Here is a 16,561-nt window from a genome sequence, read left to right on the forward strand (position 1 = left end):
AAAGAGAAAAAAGTGGGAAGAGAAAGAGATATGTAGAGGAAGAAAAGATAAAGAAAAATTGGAAAAAAAAAATCTAAAACAACCACGAGATTCCAGTTTGTCATCTATCATAGGACATACTCAACATTAAGAGGAGGCAGAAAACAAATAGGGAGGGGGACAGCTTTCCAGCTCCCCAAATCAGGTTGTCACCATGTGACTTAATTATCTCGCTTGATATATTGTGAATTCATCCCACCATTTGGTGTGGACAATTGAGTTATCATCAAGATAACCTTGAAATGCACATCACGTGTACATTTCAGATAAGGTTTGTTTAACCAGCACAGGAATAATAAACAACTTGCTAGGTGCTCAGTGTTACCTCCACCTTGAACTCTTACAAACTTGAACCCAACTTAACATGAAGCAGGGATCAAAAGGTCCATCAGGCCATTCCAGGTTGAAAATCCTGTTAATGCCAGAGGCATTTGGGGAAATTCCAAGTAAAGCATAGAAGAATCTCAGGGCTATGTTAAGGTCACCAACTGGCCTCACTGGTTCACCTAGACAGCCCTGTTTTTCAACAAACTACATCTGCTGGGTTTGATGGTTATTATGGGGATTTTGTACATAGCTAAATTTATACTGTGAAGTGCTTTGAGAATTACTTATAAATTATTATTTGCATACTTAACTGATAGCCTTCATTATGAGAAAGACCATATTTAATAAAAATTGTATGTAATTAAAAAATTAATTCAGATTTGAATAAAGTCTTGATTAATATTACTGTAGCAATATAAACTTTCTAATTTTGATAATTATGCTCTCATTATATAAGATATTAATGTTTGGGAAAGTTGGGTGAAGGGTATACGGGAATTCCTTGACTATTTTTTTGTAAATTCTGTCTTTTTTTTTTTTTTTCTGAGACAGAGTCTCACTCTGTCACCCAGGCTGGAGTGCAGTGGCGCAATCTTGGCTCACTACCAGCTCCCCCTCCTGGGTTCACGCCATTCTCCTGCCTCAGCCTCCCGAGTAGCTGGGACTACAGGTGCCCGCCACCACCATGCCCGGCTAATTTTTTTGTATTTTTACTAGAGACAAGGTTTCACTGTGTTGGCCAGGATGGTCTCGATCCTCCTGACCTCGTGATCCACCTGCCTCGGCCTCCTAAAGTACTGGGATTACAGGTGTGAATCACTGCGCCTGGCCTGTAAATTCTTTATAAGCTGGAGTTACTTGAAAATGAAGCATTAAAAGAAAGTTTTAAAATATTTAAAAAGGTAATTCACAGAGCCTCACAATTTCTCCATTATTTGCACCCAGAAAAGGGGCTCCTTCAGCCTCTCTCTTTTGTTGACAAGATGATGAAATCCACCATAAGTCAGATGAAAGAATGAATGCAAAAGTCCTTGCTGAAGTAAACTGCTAAGCAAATGTTAATAGTGAACATTATAGTCCCATATGGAGCTGCTTCTCTATAAATAAAGGGAGGAACAAGCCATTATATGAAATGCCCTACCAGAGAGTCTCCAAGCAGTTTACAAAATGCTTAGAAATTGCTGCCCTAAAAGTAGGACTCGGGGAGCTATTGAAAGGTGTTCAGCAAGGCAGGCAGGCATACAACAGCAGCAATCCTTCAGGATGACTCCTCAAGCTTTTAATACATAGGATGGAGGAAGTGGAGGAGATTGGACTCAACAAATCCCCCTAGGAGTTACTTTAATAATTGAGGAGTGGATGGTCCTCACTGAGTGGGCCTGGAAAGGAATAAACCAAACTGAGAGGCATGGTGAAGAGCTCATCCGTCTGGGCGGGACTAGCTCGGAGGTGGAAGAGGAGGGAGACAAATGAGTCTGTGGTTACTTGAAGATGTTTCGCCAAGATGACTGGGGCAAATGCTTCTCAGTGTCACTGAGAGATGGAAAATGAAAAAAAAGGAAAGACAATTCATAGAGGTTCGGCTGCAAACTCAAGCAGCTGCAGAGGACAGGCAGGTGCAAAAGGGGGAAGACAGGTCATGGGGACTGCAAAATTGCAAGAGTAGTTTCTCTAAAGAGGGTGCCTCCAAGGGGCCTGCCACAACTCAGCATCAACCGTCCTTGCCATATGGGAATGCACTTGTGGTGTAACCAGATCTTCCATATTTTCAAGAGAAGCCAGAAATTCACATCTTATGTGAAATCTCTTAACCTTTTAATGCTAGGTTCTAATTTTAAAACATTTTAAAGCAGGGTGTCTGCCAGCCAAGCACATCTATGGGCCAGATCTGGTAGGCTGGCTATCAAGTTGCGACCTTTGACATAGAGAAAATGTCAAGGGTCAAAGTTCATAGACTGTTAAGGTGATACATAGAGAGACAGTGACTGTAAAGGGATTCAGTACCTAAAATGCTACAGATGCAGCTTTGCCAGCAATGTGAGCTGTATGACATACACCCCTACCCTTCAAGCCTGTATATGGATTTGAATTTATACAGAAGTTTCATCTAATCCTCAAATGGTTAAATCACAAGAATTTGAGTGCTTTCTGTGTGCTGAGTACACAGAAGTTAAAGAATTTAAAATCTAACTGGAGAAGGAAAAAACATGCCCTCTTCAAACAACTTGAAACAAATTGTGAAACAACCTGGGAGGACTGCTTTCTTCACATTTAAGGCGTCAGAGGCACCTTAAATCCTGATTTGTCCCCCCCAAATCACTTCCATTTAGAAAACTTTGCAGTAGTGTGTGTGTGTGCGCGTGTGTGTGTGCGTGCGTGCGTGTGTGTGTGGCTTGAATTTGTAACCAGAAATCTGATTTCCTGGGCAGTGGTTACAAAGCTGCAGGCTCTCTTTGCCCAGGGGTATCTTTACCCAGCGTGGGGTGGGAGTGAGCTGAGGTGGGGGTGCACGGACGCTGCTGCGGAGGTTGGGATGGGAGTGGCCGCCGTGAAGCCACTGCCTGTCAAGTTTCTCCGCTGGAGTCCTCTCTTTGTCTCTGTCATTACTCTTTAAGTGTTTGCGTAGCAGACGGGCGGGCACCGAAATAGAAAGTGTCAAAGATACGATGACAATGAGGATAAACCCAGGGCAGAGGGTTCTGAAAGTCCCATCCAGCACGGTCCCCGCAGAATGCCAGCACACCTCCCGCCGCTTCAAAGAGCCGGCTCGGCGGGGCAGGAAGCGGCGGCTGCGGCTGCGGGTCCTGCGAGGAGAGCGCGATTTCCTCCGGGGCTGCCCAGTTATCTCTGGAGTCGCAGAACGGCTCTCGGGAGAACGCGTTCTCTACCCCCACCCCGTGCTCCTCAACCCACCCACCTACTTCCTCCAGCTCCACACACTCACAAGCACGGAGCTGCCAAAAATTTCCACCCTCCGCCCCCCTCCCTAGCTAACTTCCTTCCAGCGTTTCCTGAGCTGGATGATCCTAGGATTTGTAAGACAGGAAAAAAAGGAAGGCGTGAGGGCGGGCAGGAGGGACAGGATGCTTGTTTTTCGCTCTACCAAAGCCGACTGAAGGCGAGACAGCGGGCCCAGGGCGCAGGACCCACCGCAGCCCCCTGGGCAGTCTTCTCACCCCGCGTCCGCGTCCTTTCCGGGGCACTTAAGAAGCGGGGGGAGAGCTTGCCCTCCCTCCTAAGCGGAGGAGGAACACCCGAAGACACCGCAGGAGCCTGTGAAAGTCCCTGGGACTCCAAGTGAGGAAGTGACACTCCCAGGCGAGCCGGCCCGCGGCTGCCAGTCTGACGGCCTCGGCACGGCGGCCCCGGAGCGGCGCGGGGTGGATCTCAGGCTCTGCCGGCCCGCGCCCCGCGGGGTCCATGCGCAGGGCCCCCAGCCCAGGTTCTTCCATCTTCCGATGCGGCCCCCCAGAGCCGCGGGGCAGCCGGTGATCTAGCCCGGGAGCCCATCTTACAGCGGTGCCAAGCAGAGGGGCGGCAGAGACGGAGGGGCAGCCTCTTTGGGACTAACTCATGAAGAACAAGGGTGCCAAGCAGAAGTTGAAACGAAAGGGAGCCGCCAGCGCGTTTGGCTGTGACCTGACGGAGTATCTGGAAAGCTCGGGACAGGATGGTAATGTGCCTTGGCCTTTCCTCCACTTCTTTTTGTTTGAGGGAGAGATGGACTCTCTCGAGTTGTGTTAGAGTCGGTTCACAAGTTAATGTATTCCAGGCCTGTGCGCTCATTGTACTTTTTTTTTTTTTTAAGAACATAAACGATTCTTAAGGTGCACAGCGCTGCCGTTCCGACGCGCGGAGGCTGCTGTGTCAGTCCTTCCGTTGGTCTCACACAAGCTGTTAATGGGTGGTACTGCCGCAAGTTTACCGGGCCACCTCAGGGGATGGGGGTGGAGGCTGCAGAGGTCCCGATTCTAAATCTGGCATGTTGGTAGGGAGGGAGGAGGGGTGGACATGTGGGATGGTGATCAGTGGGCTTCCCTGGGTACAAAATCATGACCGCCTTAGCTGTCCCTCCTGGGCTCTCCAATTTCGTCTGCTCACATCTTTTTTTATTAATGTGTTAGAAGGCAGTTGGGGGTGGGTGGTGGGGGAGGATCCTAACTGGGGGAGTGGTTGCGCAAACATTTCTGAATTTCTGAGCTGATGCCAAATATATAGTACCTCCACCCCCTTTCCACACCCCCCCCCCAAGACCTTTTCCCTCCTCTTGGCTTTCAGATTAACATTTGGTGTGTCAGACAAGAAGAGTGTTGTAAAAAGGTCAGAGGGCCTCGATTTTTAAATAGTTTAGGGTAAGTAGAGGAAAGGAAAACTTCTCTCTTTTCAAGGTCAGAAACGGGAGGGGGTGAAGTTGGGGATGGCGGAATCCAGCGGAGACAATTTAAACATTTGTTGGGGAAGGGGGAAAGAAAACACCATCTAGATTACAATAACAGCGTTTGAGCTTAGAAGTGTTTAATCATAGGAAAGTTTGAAAATTGAGCATTAAATGACTCCTTTTGTAAGGTTGACTGGTTTTGCACTTACCCATGACAAAAAGGCCTTGTCTTCAGAAGCTTCAGCGAGAGGGAAAATAGCCTACTATATGGGCCATGTGTTTATACATAGATAGATACAACAAAGGGGAAAACATAAGGGCTGTGTAACTGTGCAGAATAATTCTGCCTCCAGGAAAATAATCTCAAAAACTATTTGATTAGTCCATATCGAATATGCATTTCAAAAACAGTGCAATGCTTTTGTTTCACTTCCGTTTTTTGGGAGACTCAGCACCACCTAGTAATTTGCAGTGGTGTGATATTCCTGTGGTATTCTAGAGTTCAGTGTGCTGTGTCATTAGGATAAATAGCTTAGGATTTTAGAGCTTGGAGAACCACAAGTTTCAAAACTGACTCTTTTGAAATTGATGCATAACTGAACAATTCGTTGAATCCTCACCAACCATCTGGAGAGGTAGATTTGAGATAAAAATCACTTGGTTTGAGTTTTTTTTGAGCGTGAGAGAACTCTAAGTATGCCTCTTAGCCACTGTCATCAGAAGTTTACAATGAAATGCTTCCCTTCACCTGTTTTTGCAGGGGCCTTCAAGTTAACCTCCAGGTACACTAGGAATGCTCCTGGGATGCCACCTTTCACCATGCGGGTGTTATTCTGGCCCCTCCCTCAAAGCTATGAGAGTTGCATAGGGGTGCTTGCCAGCCCTGTTCATTCTTACAAACTAATAGATCATAGGATGAGCCAGAACCCCAGGGTTCTGTGAAGATACCTCAAAGGCAGCTTTAGGCAGCTGTTCTTTCACCTGCTTTATATTTTGGGCTTCTGCATATGTTTCATTTAGACAAAAAAAGGAAAGAGACTACTGCTTAAAAGAATAGCAAACCAGTACCCAGGGTTCCCCACCCTGGGGAGGAGGAAAAGAAGCCCAGAGGGGTAAACTGGCCTGCCTAAGGTGATACAGCTAATCATGAAGGATCAGAGGGCCCTCCCTGGCCTGTTAGGTTCCTCTGGCCTCCCTGGCTTCTGTGTCTAAGCCAACATTCTCTTCTAATGATATTTTCCCCCTAAATTGAAAGCAGACAGCCCTGCTACAGGATCAGCAAACTTTCAAGACTGAACATACCTGATGAGAGTTCAGCTTTGAAAGGAAAGGCAACTGACCCACTTAATGATCCACACACTGTTATTGTGCTACACGGAAATTAGGCATGCGTAATATACTGCTTATGTAAATAAAAGTAATTAGAATTTATTTTTTCCCCACAGCTAAATCTAGTTGGATAGGTTTTTTCCATATATTTGTCATAGTGTAGCATCAATGAACAAAGTTAGTGCTAATGGTTTTCTCTAAAGTAATGTTGCTTCTTCCTGGACTCTCTGAAACATGTATTGGTTCACAGACAAGGCCTGGACTCTGCTTCTGGGAGGAAAAGCTGAGCTGGGCACTGGCCCTTTGCCCACCACCTTGGAAGATCAGCCCAGAATGCTGAGGGTGACAAGTCAGTGTGGTAACTGGGAGCCAGGGGGCTGGAGAAGGGCTCCCTGGACTAACATCATGGTTACTGAGCTTTGAAGGTTAAGGGTGGTGCAGTGGACCTGCACTGAGATAGGAAAAATAGGTTCGGGTCTGGGAGTACAAGGAGAGAAGGGAAGACCAAAGATTTAGGGACGCAAAGAGAGCCCCTGTCCTTGGACAGGGAAGGAAAGCCCTGAGCTGGAGTGGAGGACAAAGCAGGGTGACAACGAGCTATGCTCAGGGCATCTGAACATGGGGATGCCACACGCCTGAGTGGGAACTCTGGGGAGACAAAGGCTGAAGACAGAGACTGAATGTCGTATGCTTCTGTAATTTGCTGAGGCTCAGCCCTGCTACTTTCAACTGGAGAAAGCTGACAAGGCCGGGCGTGTGGTTTACAAATAGGTGTTCAGCTTAGGGCAGATATTGCTCAGGGCCAGTTGTCAACCTTAATCTTTGGGAAGCTGTTGAAAAACAGAAACCCTTTCCTTAGAATCACACACACGCGCACACACACCACACACACACACACCGTGTATGCAATTTCTGCAGGTATCTACATAGATGCCAATTTCAGACCCTGCTCTGATCACCCCTCACTGGCTACACAGCGGGGCCTGATATCCAGGACCAATTTTCCCTCTTCTTTGACCACTTTTCCCTAGCCTAGTAAGAAGGGAGCAATGAACACTCTTAGCCTGGTAAGAACACTCAAGAATGGCATGAAGTGGCTCCTGGCAGACTTGCCCAGAACCTGTTGCACTTCCCCTCCAACACAGTGGCTGCTGTCTCCAACCCCCAGCTCTCCCCTGGGAACCAGCTAACTTTCTCTTCCTGTCTGCAATAAAGGGAGATCATCCCTTCCTTACTGCTGCTGCTGAAAATAGTATAGTTTTCTTTTTCTTTTCTTGACCACTGAATAAGAAGGCCCTTGCTTCAGCTGTATAATGAAAACCACATCACGTTCCTGCCTAAGGTTGGAAGGTTGTGGGTGAAGCTCTGCGAGGTCATAATGTGCCCATGGTCATTTGCTACCTCTCCTTTATACGCCAAGTATTCTGGGTCTTCTAGTAGAGCTTGGAGATGGTTGAGGCCAGGAGCCAAGAGACAAGTAAGAGAGTGTTATAGGGAAAATTGTCTTCTTCCTCTGGGTTGGCTTTACTTTAATGGCTGAGGATTTTTTGCTCCTCTGAGCAAACTTGTTCATTTTACCCACTCCCTGGTACAAAGTGATACCGAGCTTCCCAGTTGACAAAGAAAAGAAGGGGCGACGATTGTGCCGAAAAGGGCTGCAGCTACCTGCAGCCTCTTCGCTGCACAAACTGTGCCCAATGCGTGCCCAAAGACAAGGCTTTTAAGAAGTTCCTCATTCAAAACACAGTGGAGGCCACTGCTGTCTGGGACATTTCTGAAGCAAGTGTTTTCACTGCCTATGTATTTCTCGAGCTGTATGTGAAGCTACATTACTGTGTGAGGTGTGCCATTCACAGCAAGGTAGTCAGGAATTGATCTCATGAAGCCTGCAAGGACCAAACACTCCCACCCTGATTTAGATGTGCCCGTGTTGTCCTACGGTCTCCATCAAAGCCCATGTAAGGAGCTGAGTCTTTAAGGGCTGAGGGAAAACTGTCCTCTCGAGAAAAATAAAATGGAAGTTGTACTTAAAAAAAATTAAAAGGTGATATTGCTTGCTCTGGCCCCATGGCTCTCAGTGATAGCAACACATTAGAATTACCTGAGAGCTTTAAGAAAAAAATGCTGATGCTCAGACCCCTGTAAGAACGATGAAATCAGAATCTTTCCTAGAATATGTGGATACGTAGGCAGGGGGGTAATCTCTGCTCAGATTACAGACCATTTTCCCCTGGATAAGCAGCCTTAGCCATTCAGAATGTACCTTCTGAATGTTTGATAAGAACCGTCAGCCTTTTTATTCCTAAAATTTTTTTTCCTAGTTCTTACCGCACTGAAAAAATATACATTAACATATATATGACATATCTTTAATATATAATGTATATGTTTGATTTGAGGCATGACAGAGGGAGGGTTCATAACAAATAAGTGCCCATTACAAATATGACTTCAACCTTGATGAGCGTAAGCCCCAGTATTTCAAAGAACAAGGACAAGGCAATGGGAACTTTTAGATGTGACTCTTCTACATTTCTGAGGCTAAATGATTCTCTTTCTGTTTATCTATTTATTTAACAAACATTTATTAAGGCACTGTGGTAGATACTGTAAAAAAAAAGATGGGCTGCAGGCTCAAGAAAGTTATAGTCTAAGGGATATGAACAAACTTTCAGATCAATTAAGCTTTGAAATTATCTGTCATAGCTGAAGGAAAAGCTGAAGAAGAAAATTTGAAAGTTTTGATCTCCAGTTAAATAGACAAGATACTCAAACATCAGCAGCAGCAAAGTCTTAGCAAAGAAGGTAAATATTTCTGTTCAAGAAAATATTTAACCTTGAATGGAGAACGAAGGCAGGGTTTTTTTTTTTTTTTTTTTTGGCTTAGTTGCTTCCTTTCCAGCAGCTTGCCTGGCACATCATGGTCACACCTTCCCTGACTAACTCTTCATCCTTTGACTCTCAGCTTTGGAAGATTCTGGAAACCTCTGATCCTCCTGAGGCAGGTGCCCCTGCTGGAGGATCCCATTAGGAATTTTGGAACCTTACTGCCTGGAATAGAATGCCAGCTTTGCTTGTTCCCAGCTGAGTGACCCTGGAGCCAGTTGTTTACCCTCCCTGGGTCTCAGTATCCTTACTCATGAAATGATAATAGGATTTATATGAAAATAAATGAGTTAATATAGGTAAAGCACTTAGCAGAGGGCAAGCACATGGTAAACCATAAGTGTAGCTATTATCATGGCACCTGAGTTTACCCTAGCATCACCACCTACCATCCAGGACTGAGTGATGAGGCTCCAATTAAGTGAGTAATGATATGATAAGATTGAGCTAATCCATCACCAAAAGGGACCCGAAGCAGGTTGCTTGCCCTACTGAATGAAGAAGCCAATTTATGCAGGGATTTCTCACAGTCACTACAGGGTGGATCATCAGTATACACTCAGGAACTAAAGGTCACCTTAAAATTAAAGGGCCCTCAAAAGGCCTGAGAAAGACACAGCCACAGCCGGGCACGGTGGCTCACGCCTATAATCCCAGCACTTTGGGAGGCCAAAGCGAGTGGATCATTTGAGGTCAGGAGTTTGAGACTAGCCCGACCAACATGGTGAAACCCCAGCTCTACTAAAAATACAAAAAAATTAGCCAAGCGTGGTGGTGGGGGCCTGTTATCCCAGCTACTTGGGAGGCTGAGGCAGGAGAACCACTTGAACCCAGGAGGTGGAGGTTGCAGTGAGCTGAGATCGTACCACTTCACTCCAGCCTGGGCGACAGAGTGAGACTCCATCTCAAAAAAAAAAAAAAAAAGAAAAAGAAAAAGAAAGAAAGAAAGAAGGACATAGCCACTGCTGAGTCCAGCAGAAAAGAAGCAGAAGTCAGGTCCTGGATGTGGAGCTTGTGGAGCGAGAACAGCAACTTTGTGGGCTTGAGTTTAGAGGGCATCCCCGCATTTGGGCTCCCAGAATGAAACAGAAAGAATTGAAAAAGGAGAATTAGGCTTTAAACGTGGAGCAAACTGACTGGCTAACTTGAGGCCGAGCTGTAACTTACTCTGTGTAGTCTGGAGATGACAACCCACACAGAGAATAGAAAGAACCACTTCCACATGCTTCCCTTCTGCCCACTCTTTAGACCTCTGCCAAGAGCCCCTGGGCCACAAGGACAGCCTCACCCTTTCTTCTCCCCTGTCTACCCCCACTGGCTGCCAACCAGATGCTTTCCAGCTTCAGGAGGCTCAGGCTTTGGGGCTGCTAAGGAAGCCCACTCCCTTGTTGCCCCAGCCCTTCCCTGGAGCTAAGAACCGTCTGCAGGGTGAGGGAGAGCTGAAGGCCTGCTCTTGTACTGGCACAGAGGGAAACATGTTGAAACTGGGAACACATTTTCCCATAGCTGATGCTGTAAGCGGTGGACACTCTCCAGTGCCATTATAACTGTAGTTTTTGATGCATTTGTTTTATCATCCTCCCCTTAGCTTGTTAGGCATCTGTGGGCTAGCCTGGGAACCTTTTCTGTAGGATGGAAGCAGGTGTGAGGGGAAATGCATTCCAAATTCCAGAAGTTGACTGATCAAGACAGTTCTAAAGCACTTGATGGGGACTATTTTAAACAGGAATCACCTTACTGCAGAGAGGTTTCCTGGGCTTTTGTGGCTGTGGGTGAGGCTCTGCAGCAGTGGGTGGAGAACGGGGATGGGGCTCTAAGTTCCAGGACTCTGGGCATAAGAACTGTCACTGCCCTGCCACCTCCCTTGCCATTAGCTAAGTCTAGCTAAAGATTCTGGAACACAGTAGTGATAGAGTCTTCTAGTTGGGGCTACCCCCATTGCTCATTTCCTCCAGAACAGATCACACTTGCGCTGAGCCGCCTTCCCGTTCTGGCCTCTGCGTCTCAGGACTCCACTTCCTTCTGGCGGTGCCTTCAGACCAGCCTTGAGGCCCAGGAACATGGAGTTAGCTTTCTTTCCATTCAGTGCTTGCTGTGTATTTAAGCCAATGTGACATTTTTCCACTTATCCCCAAGCTTCAAGTTATTTTTCTTTTTGCCTATGGGCAAATGTCCTACCCAATTTCCTGAGCTGTTTCCCCCTATGCACCAACACAAATGCCACTCTTGAGTTGAACTGATCTTGCTATTTCTCCCCCAAGGGGCTAGCCTCAAGTACTGATTGAGCCAGGGCTACAGCCTGCTGGAACTTCAGGAGTCTAGATAGCACTCCCTGTCTCTCTAGACTTTGCTGCAGTATACAATTTCAACGAAGGCTTCAAATTTAAAACCCCTGGGAACAAACAGGCTGACTGTAATTCAGAGGAGAATAAGTATTGGTGCTAGATTTTTTTTCTAAGAGCAGAATTTGATAGAGAAAGATGAAAACATCAGGCTGCTGAGTGGCTGAAGGGAAGAGGAGGAAGAGGAGGTCTGTTTGAGGAAGAAAAAGGACTTAGGCATGAAGCCTGAGTCCCACATCAGGCCTTGTTGTTGTTATTTTCATTGGTAGTAAGTGCTACTTATCTGTGTTGATTGCTTACTCTGTGCCAGTTACTTTACACATGCAAAGTAATATTTCAGTATGTTTAAGAATTGGGCATTTTAATCCCCATTTTACAAAAGAGTGATTTAACCAAGTGATGCCGAGATTATAGAGATGGGAAAGGCAGAATTGAAATCAAGATCTGTATGACTCCTAAGGCCATGGTCTCAGGCATGAATCACATCTCCTAGGATAGCACATTTCATAATTTGGCATTAACAGTTTTGCCCCAACCTATGAAAAATGATTTTTCTCCCTTTGCTTTGTTTTTCCCCCAGCCTAAACCATGAAGGCTCCTAACAACAAAGGACATTTGCATAGCACTTTACCCTCTGCAAGGTGCGTTTCACACACACGGATCTAAACCTACCAGCTTTGAAGCCCAGCCGGACCCTATCTTTTCCTCTCAGGTCCCTTGCCCACTGCAGCCACATCTTCTTCACCTCTTGGAATACCCACTGCTTTAGGGTCAGGAGTACCCAATTTGTTATGCATTCTACCTGTTGTTTTCTTCTTTAACACTTTGTGTATGCAAATCGATGGTGAATTCCCCTGAAGGCAGATCTGGTAGCTCACTGTGGCTCTCTCAGGACGAGCCCCTTGTGGGACATGCAGCAGTTGATTCATTGACCCTAGTTCCTTCTTCAGAAAACCAGTGTTTGTGCCCTTCTAGGAAGCTCAGGACAAAGCACATTGCTAATGTGTTGGATTATCAGGAATCCAATTGCTTAATGGTCCCCACAGGGGTTCATTGCTACTCCCAAATAGAAACTGATCCAGGCTTTGCACAGAACTCCCCAGAAACACCGCCTTTTCCTAGTGCTTCACCAATCACTCCTTGGTATGAACCACATTCTTGGCGAGGCCCCAGAACCAACTGAGTTTCTGGGATCGAGTCTCAGGCAGTCTTTGTTCTTGTTTAAGCTTGGTTGATGCATACCAGGCCCTGGTACCACGCCCATGGCCTGATGCTGGCCCAGAATGCCTTGCAGGCCCCCTTCCCACCACCACTGGAGGGAGACGGGTGAATGTCACCCCTCCCCCCAAAAGCAACATATACCAGCTCTCACTGTTACGGACACTAGAAAACAGCTTGACATATAAGCTAGGATTCTGACAAACCGTAAATAAATCTATAGCCTATGTGAAGGCAATTGAGCTAATTTGTGTGATTATGCATATTTCTTTCCCCAGCTCTTTTCTTTTTTTTTTTTTTTTTTTTTTTTGATACGGTGTCTCGCACTGTCGCCCGGGCTGGAGTACAATGGCGCCATCTCGACTCACTGCAACCTCCACCTCCCAGGTTCAAGCGATTCTCCTGCTTCAGCCTCCTAAGTAACTGGGATTACAGGCGCCCACCACAATGCCTGGCTAATTTTTTGTATTTGTGTTAGAGACAGGGTTTCACTATGTTAGCCAGGCTGGTCTTGAACTCCTGACCTCGTGATCCACCCACCTCAGCCTCCCAAAGTGCTGGGATTACAGGTGTGAGCCACTGTGCCTGGACTCTTTTCATGTTTTTAATCAGAACCTATCTGGAATGGGACTTTCAATTCAAGGCAACAAGTGTATAATGGGATTCTAACATGCCAGACACTGTTGGCTTTACAGAGATGCTGTCAAGTTGCTCTTGACCTAAAGGATTCAAAGAGGGAAAACAACTAAAAGAAGTACAAAGAATGGAATGAGGGCTGCAGAGGATGAGCAAGCAGGGGACATGCACGTGTGAGGCAGCCAAGTGAGAAAGAAGCATCAGACAGAGCGGGTTGTTTTCACCAGGGGAAAAATCAGTAAAATTATAAAACAAACATCATCTGACTGAGTTATGACAGAGCTGTGGGAGGATGGCGTGGTTGGTCTCTAGAGGCAGGAAACCACGGGGATTTGCCTGACACTTGGAATTGGTCACACCCCTCTGCACCCTGGGGAAGAAGAGGCTTACAGCTGAGGGTACTTAGAGTGGTGAGGCCGAGACTGGCTGGGCTGACAGAAGCCTGCCTTCAGCTGCAGGGGAGTGAACCTGCCCTCAGGAGATGGCAAACCAGCTGATAGTAACAAGAGTGGCCTTTGATTTGCTTATCGTGGCTTTGTCTATCCCCTGTCCAAGCACAGAAGAATGGAGAATTCTGTTAAAATTAGCTAGGCTTGGTGGCGGGCGCCTGTAATCCTAGCTACTTGGGAGGCTGAGGCAAAAGAATTGCTTGAACCCGGGAGGCGGAGGTTGCAGTGAGCCAAGATCACGCTACTGCACTCCAGCCTGAGCGACAGAGTGAGACTCTGTCTCAAACAAACAAACAAAAAAAGATAACTTTTAAAAATGATGCTAGCTGACCCTCTGTTTCTTGATTAAATCTATCTGTATGGCATGAATGTCCAACTGCAGAGTCTTCGACTATATGGAAAGTTCTGTTTTATCCCCATCTTATAAAGGTGGACCAACTCAGAGAGGTTAACTAACTTGCCTCATGTCACCCAGCCAGGAAGTGGGAGAAGCAAGACTCCAGCTGTGTCTGTCCAACATTAAATTCTCCTTCCATGGCTTTGTCTGCTCTTGACCCAATGAGACATAGCTGTGCTAGCAGTAAAACAGGTCTGATATGCAGAGCTCCATTTTGCCATGCATTGCCAAGGTGATAAGTTCAGTAGGATTTAGTTAGACTTAATAAAACTTCTGGCAATTGAGTTCCCATCCCCAATTTTTCAAAGTAAAACACTTAGTTTCCAAATGGCAGGATTCTAAACAGAGAGCATGCCCTGTTACCATAAGTAGCCCCTTCCACCACTTCTTTCCCATCTGTTTCCTGCATGCTGAGTATTATTGGGAAACAATGATGTCAACTCTTCCATATAAATCTACACCTCCCTGCCAGCCCCTCCCCTACAATGCATATTTTTGTTCCTCTTTCTGGCTTTTGTCTTGCTGTTCTGCTAAGGACTCACGCTTTTGGCGACAATTGTTGGCTTTCTTTTTAATAAGCTTTAGCGATTTAAGCTTTATTGTGGCCTTCAAAGTGCACATGCTTTTTGGGGCCTATATTTGGAAAATCCTTTGTTTGGCTAATAGCTAGAATATGAGCTTGGTGCTAATGGAGAAGAGCCATTTTGCTTTCTGGAAAAGCAAAGCCAAATGCAGGTCTCCGAATCAAGCTCAGAGCTGAGGACAGAAACGCTGCTTGGGTTGGGGGCCCTCTGAGGCTGCATTAAAGCTGTAGCTGACCTGGGCACAGAGCCTATAGCTAAAGGCCAGGAGAATATCCCCTTCAAGTAATCTCTAAAGGTCCTGTTTTCCCCCATCCTAAGCCTGACTTCCAAATGGGGCATGGTTTCCTCAGTTCTCCTTTCTTTAGTACCTCTAAAGACAATTTGGTTTCAGATGGAAAGGAGGCCTAGTTCTCTGGGTACAGTATGAGTTTTGAATACAGAGTCCAAGAATTCTGGACCTCTCTTGTTAACCCTTGGGCAGCATTTCTCAAACTTTACCGGGCATAAGAAAGTCTAAAAATGTAATTCTTACTTTTAAATTTTAATTTTAAAATTATATATTAGTCAAATTTAGTATAATACTAGAGATACTCTTTAAATCCAATTTTGGACTCCTTGAGACAAAATGGACGTCTAATAAAAGTTCTCAAATGGGGCAGGTGTGGTGGCTCAGGCCTGAAATCCCAGCACTTTGGGAGGCGAGGCGGGCGGATCACTTGAGGTCAGGAATTCAAGACCAGCCGGGCCAACACAGTGAAACCCCGTCTCTACTAAAAAAATTACAAAAATTAGCTGGGCATGGTGGTGCGTGCCTGTAATACCAGCTACACGGGAGGCTGAGGCAGGAGAATTGCTTGAACCTGGGAGGTGGAGGTTGCAGTGAGCCGAATCGCACCACTGCATTCCAGCCTGGGGGACGGTGTGAGACTTTGTAACAAAGAAAAAAGTTTCCAAGGCCAGGCGCGGTGCCTCGCGCCTGTAATCCCAGCACTTTGGGAGGCCGAGGCGGGCGGATCACGAGGTCAGGAGATCGAGAGCACCCTGGCTAACATGGTGAAACCCTGTCTCTACTAAAAATGCAAAAAATTAGCCGGGCGTGGTGGCAGGCGCCTGTAGTCCCAGCTACTCGGGAGGCTGAGGCAGGAGAATGGCGTGAACCCCGGAGGCGGGGCTTGCAGTGAGCCGGGATCGCCCCACTGCACTCCAGCCTGAGCGACAGAGTGAGACTCTGTCTCAAAAATAAAAATAAAAATAAATAAATTTTCAAACGGGAATTTGCATAGGTTGTGTAGTGTCTGGGTCCTTGGAGAACATGATTCTACTGAATGGGTTCCATAGTTTGTAGGGCAGCAAACTGTAAAGTGCTGCTGCAAGTCGGGATTCTGAGGTCCAGTTCCTCAGGGATTTTACTTTTGTTGGTCTGGGGTGGGAAATCCGCATTGTAAAGATGAGCTCCAGGTGATCTAATGTCCTTGGCCTACTGATCTCACTTTGAGAAACACTGACTTAGCACATAGAAAGAAGCAGCTATGTGAAACGACGTGATTTTTATTTTCTTCATTATACTTTAATATTGCCCAACATTTCAACAGTGAAGAAATATTTTTATCTTTTAAATTAGAAAGAAACATTTCTAAAATTATTGTAGGAAGAGTGTGTCTTGAGTCACTGGCTTTTTCATAAATGCCCTTTGTTTCAATCCTTATTTTTAGAAAAAGACTAAGTCTATTCGTTTTTTTTTTTTTTTTTTTTTCTGCCTTAATAGATGCAGTATAATGAAGCCAATTAATCTTTCCGCAGTGTAGCAGGGTGGTTGAGCATATGGTTTGTTTGCTGATAGTCTACCATGGTTCAAATTCCAGCTCTACCACATGCTAAGTTTGTGACCATGGGCAAGCCACCAAACCTCTCTATGCCTCAGTTTCCTCATCTGTAAAGTAGAGAGTATGATGATAATGGTACCTACCACATAGAGT

General features: G+C 46.0%; 1 protein-coding gene across 2 annotated transcripts in view; it reads left to right on the forward strand.

The window, feature by feature from the left end:
• The first annotated feature begins 3,176 nt into the window (after positions 1–3,176).
• The window catches only part of ARHGAP31 (Rho GTPase activating protein 31), a 122,745-nt gene continuing 109,360 nt past the window's right edge, over positions 3,177–16,561 (forward strand). Inside the window, exon 1 of one of the 2 annotated variants that reach the window (XM_038003367.2) lies at positions 3,177–4,039. In XM_038003367.2, coding sequence (XP_037859295.2) covers positions 3,940–4,039 — 100 coding nt within the window. In that variant the 5' untranslated portion in view covers positions 3,177–3,939. The remainder of the gene's footprint in view (positions 4,040–16,561) is intronic. The other variant, XM_038003366.2, reaches the window with a different exon arrangement.

The sequence above is a fragment of the Chlorocebus sabaeus genome, chromosome 22 (genome assembly GCF_047675955.1).
Source record: "Chlorocebus sabaeus isolate Y175 chromosome 22, mChlSab1.0.hap1, whole genome shotgun sequence".
Taxonomy (NCBI): domain Eukaryota; kingdom Metazoa; phylum Chordata; class Mammalia; order Primates; family Cercopithecidae; genus Chlorocebus; species Chlorocebus sabaeus.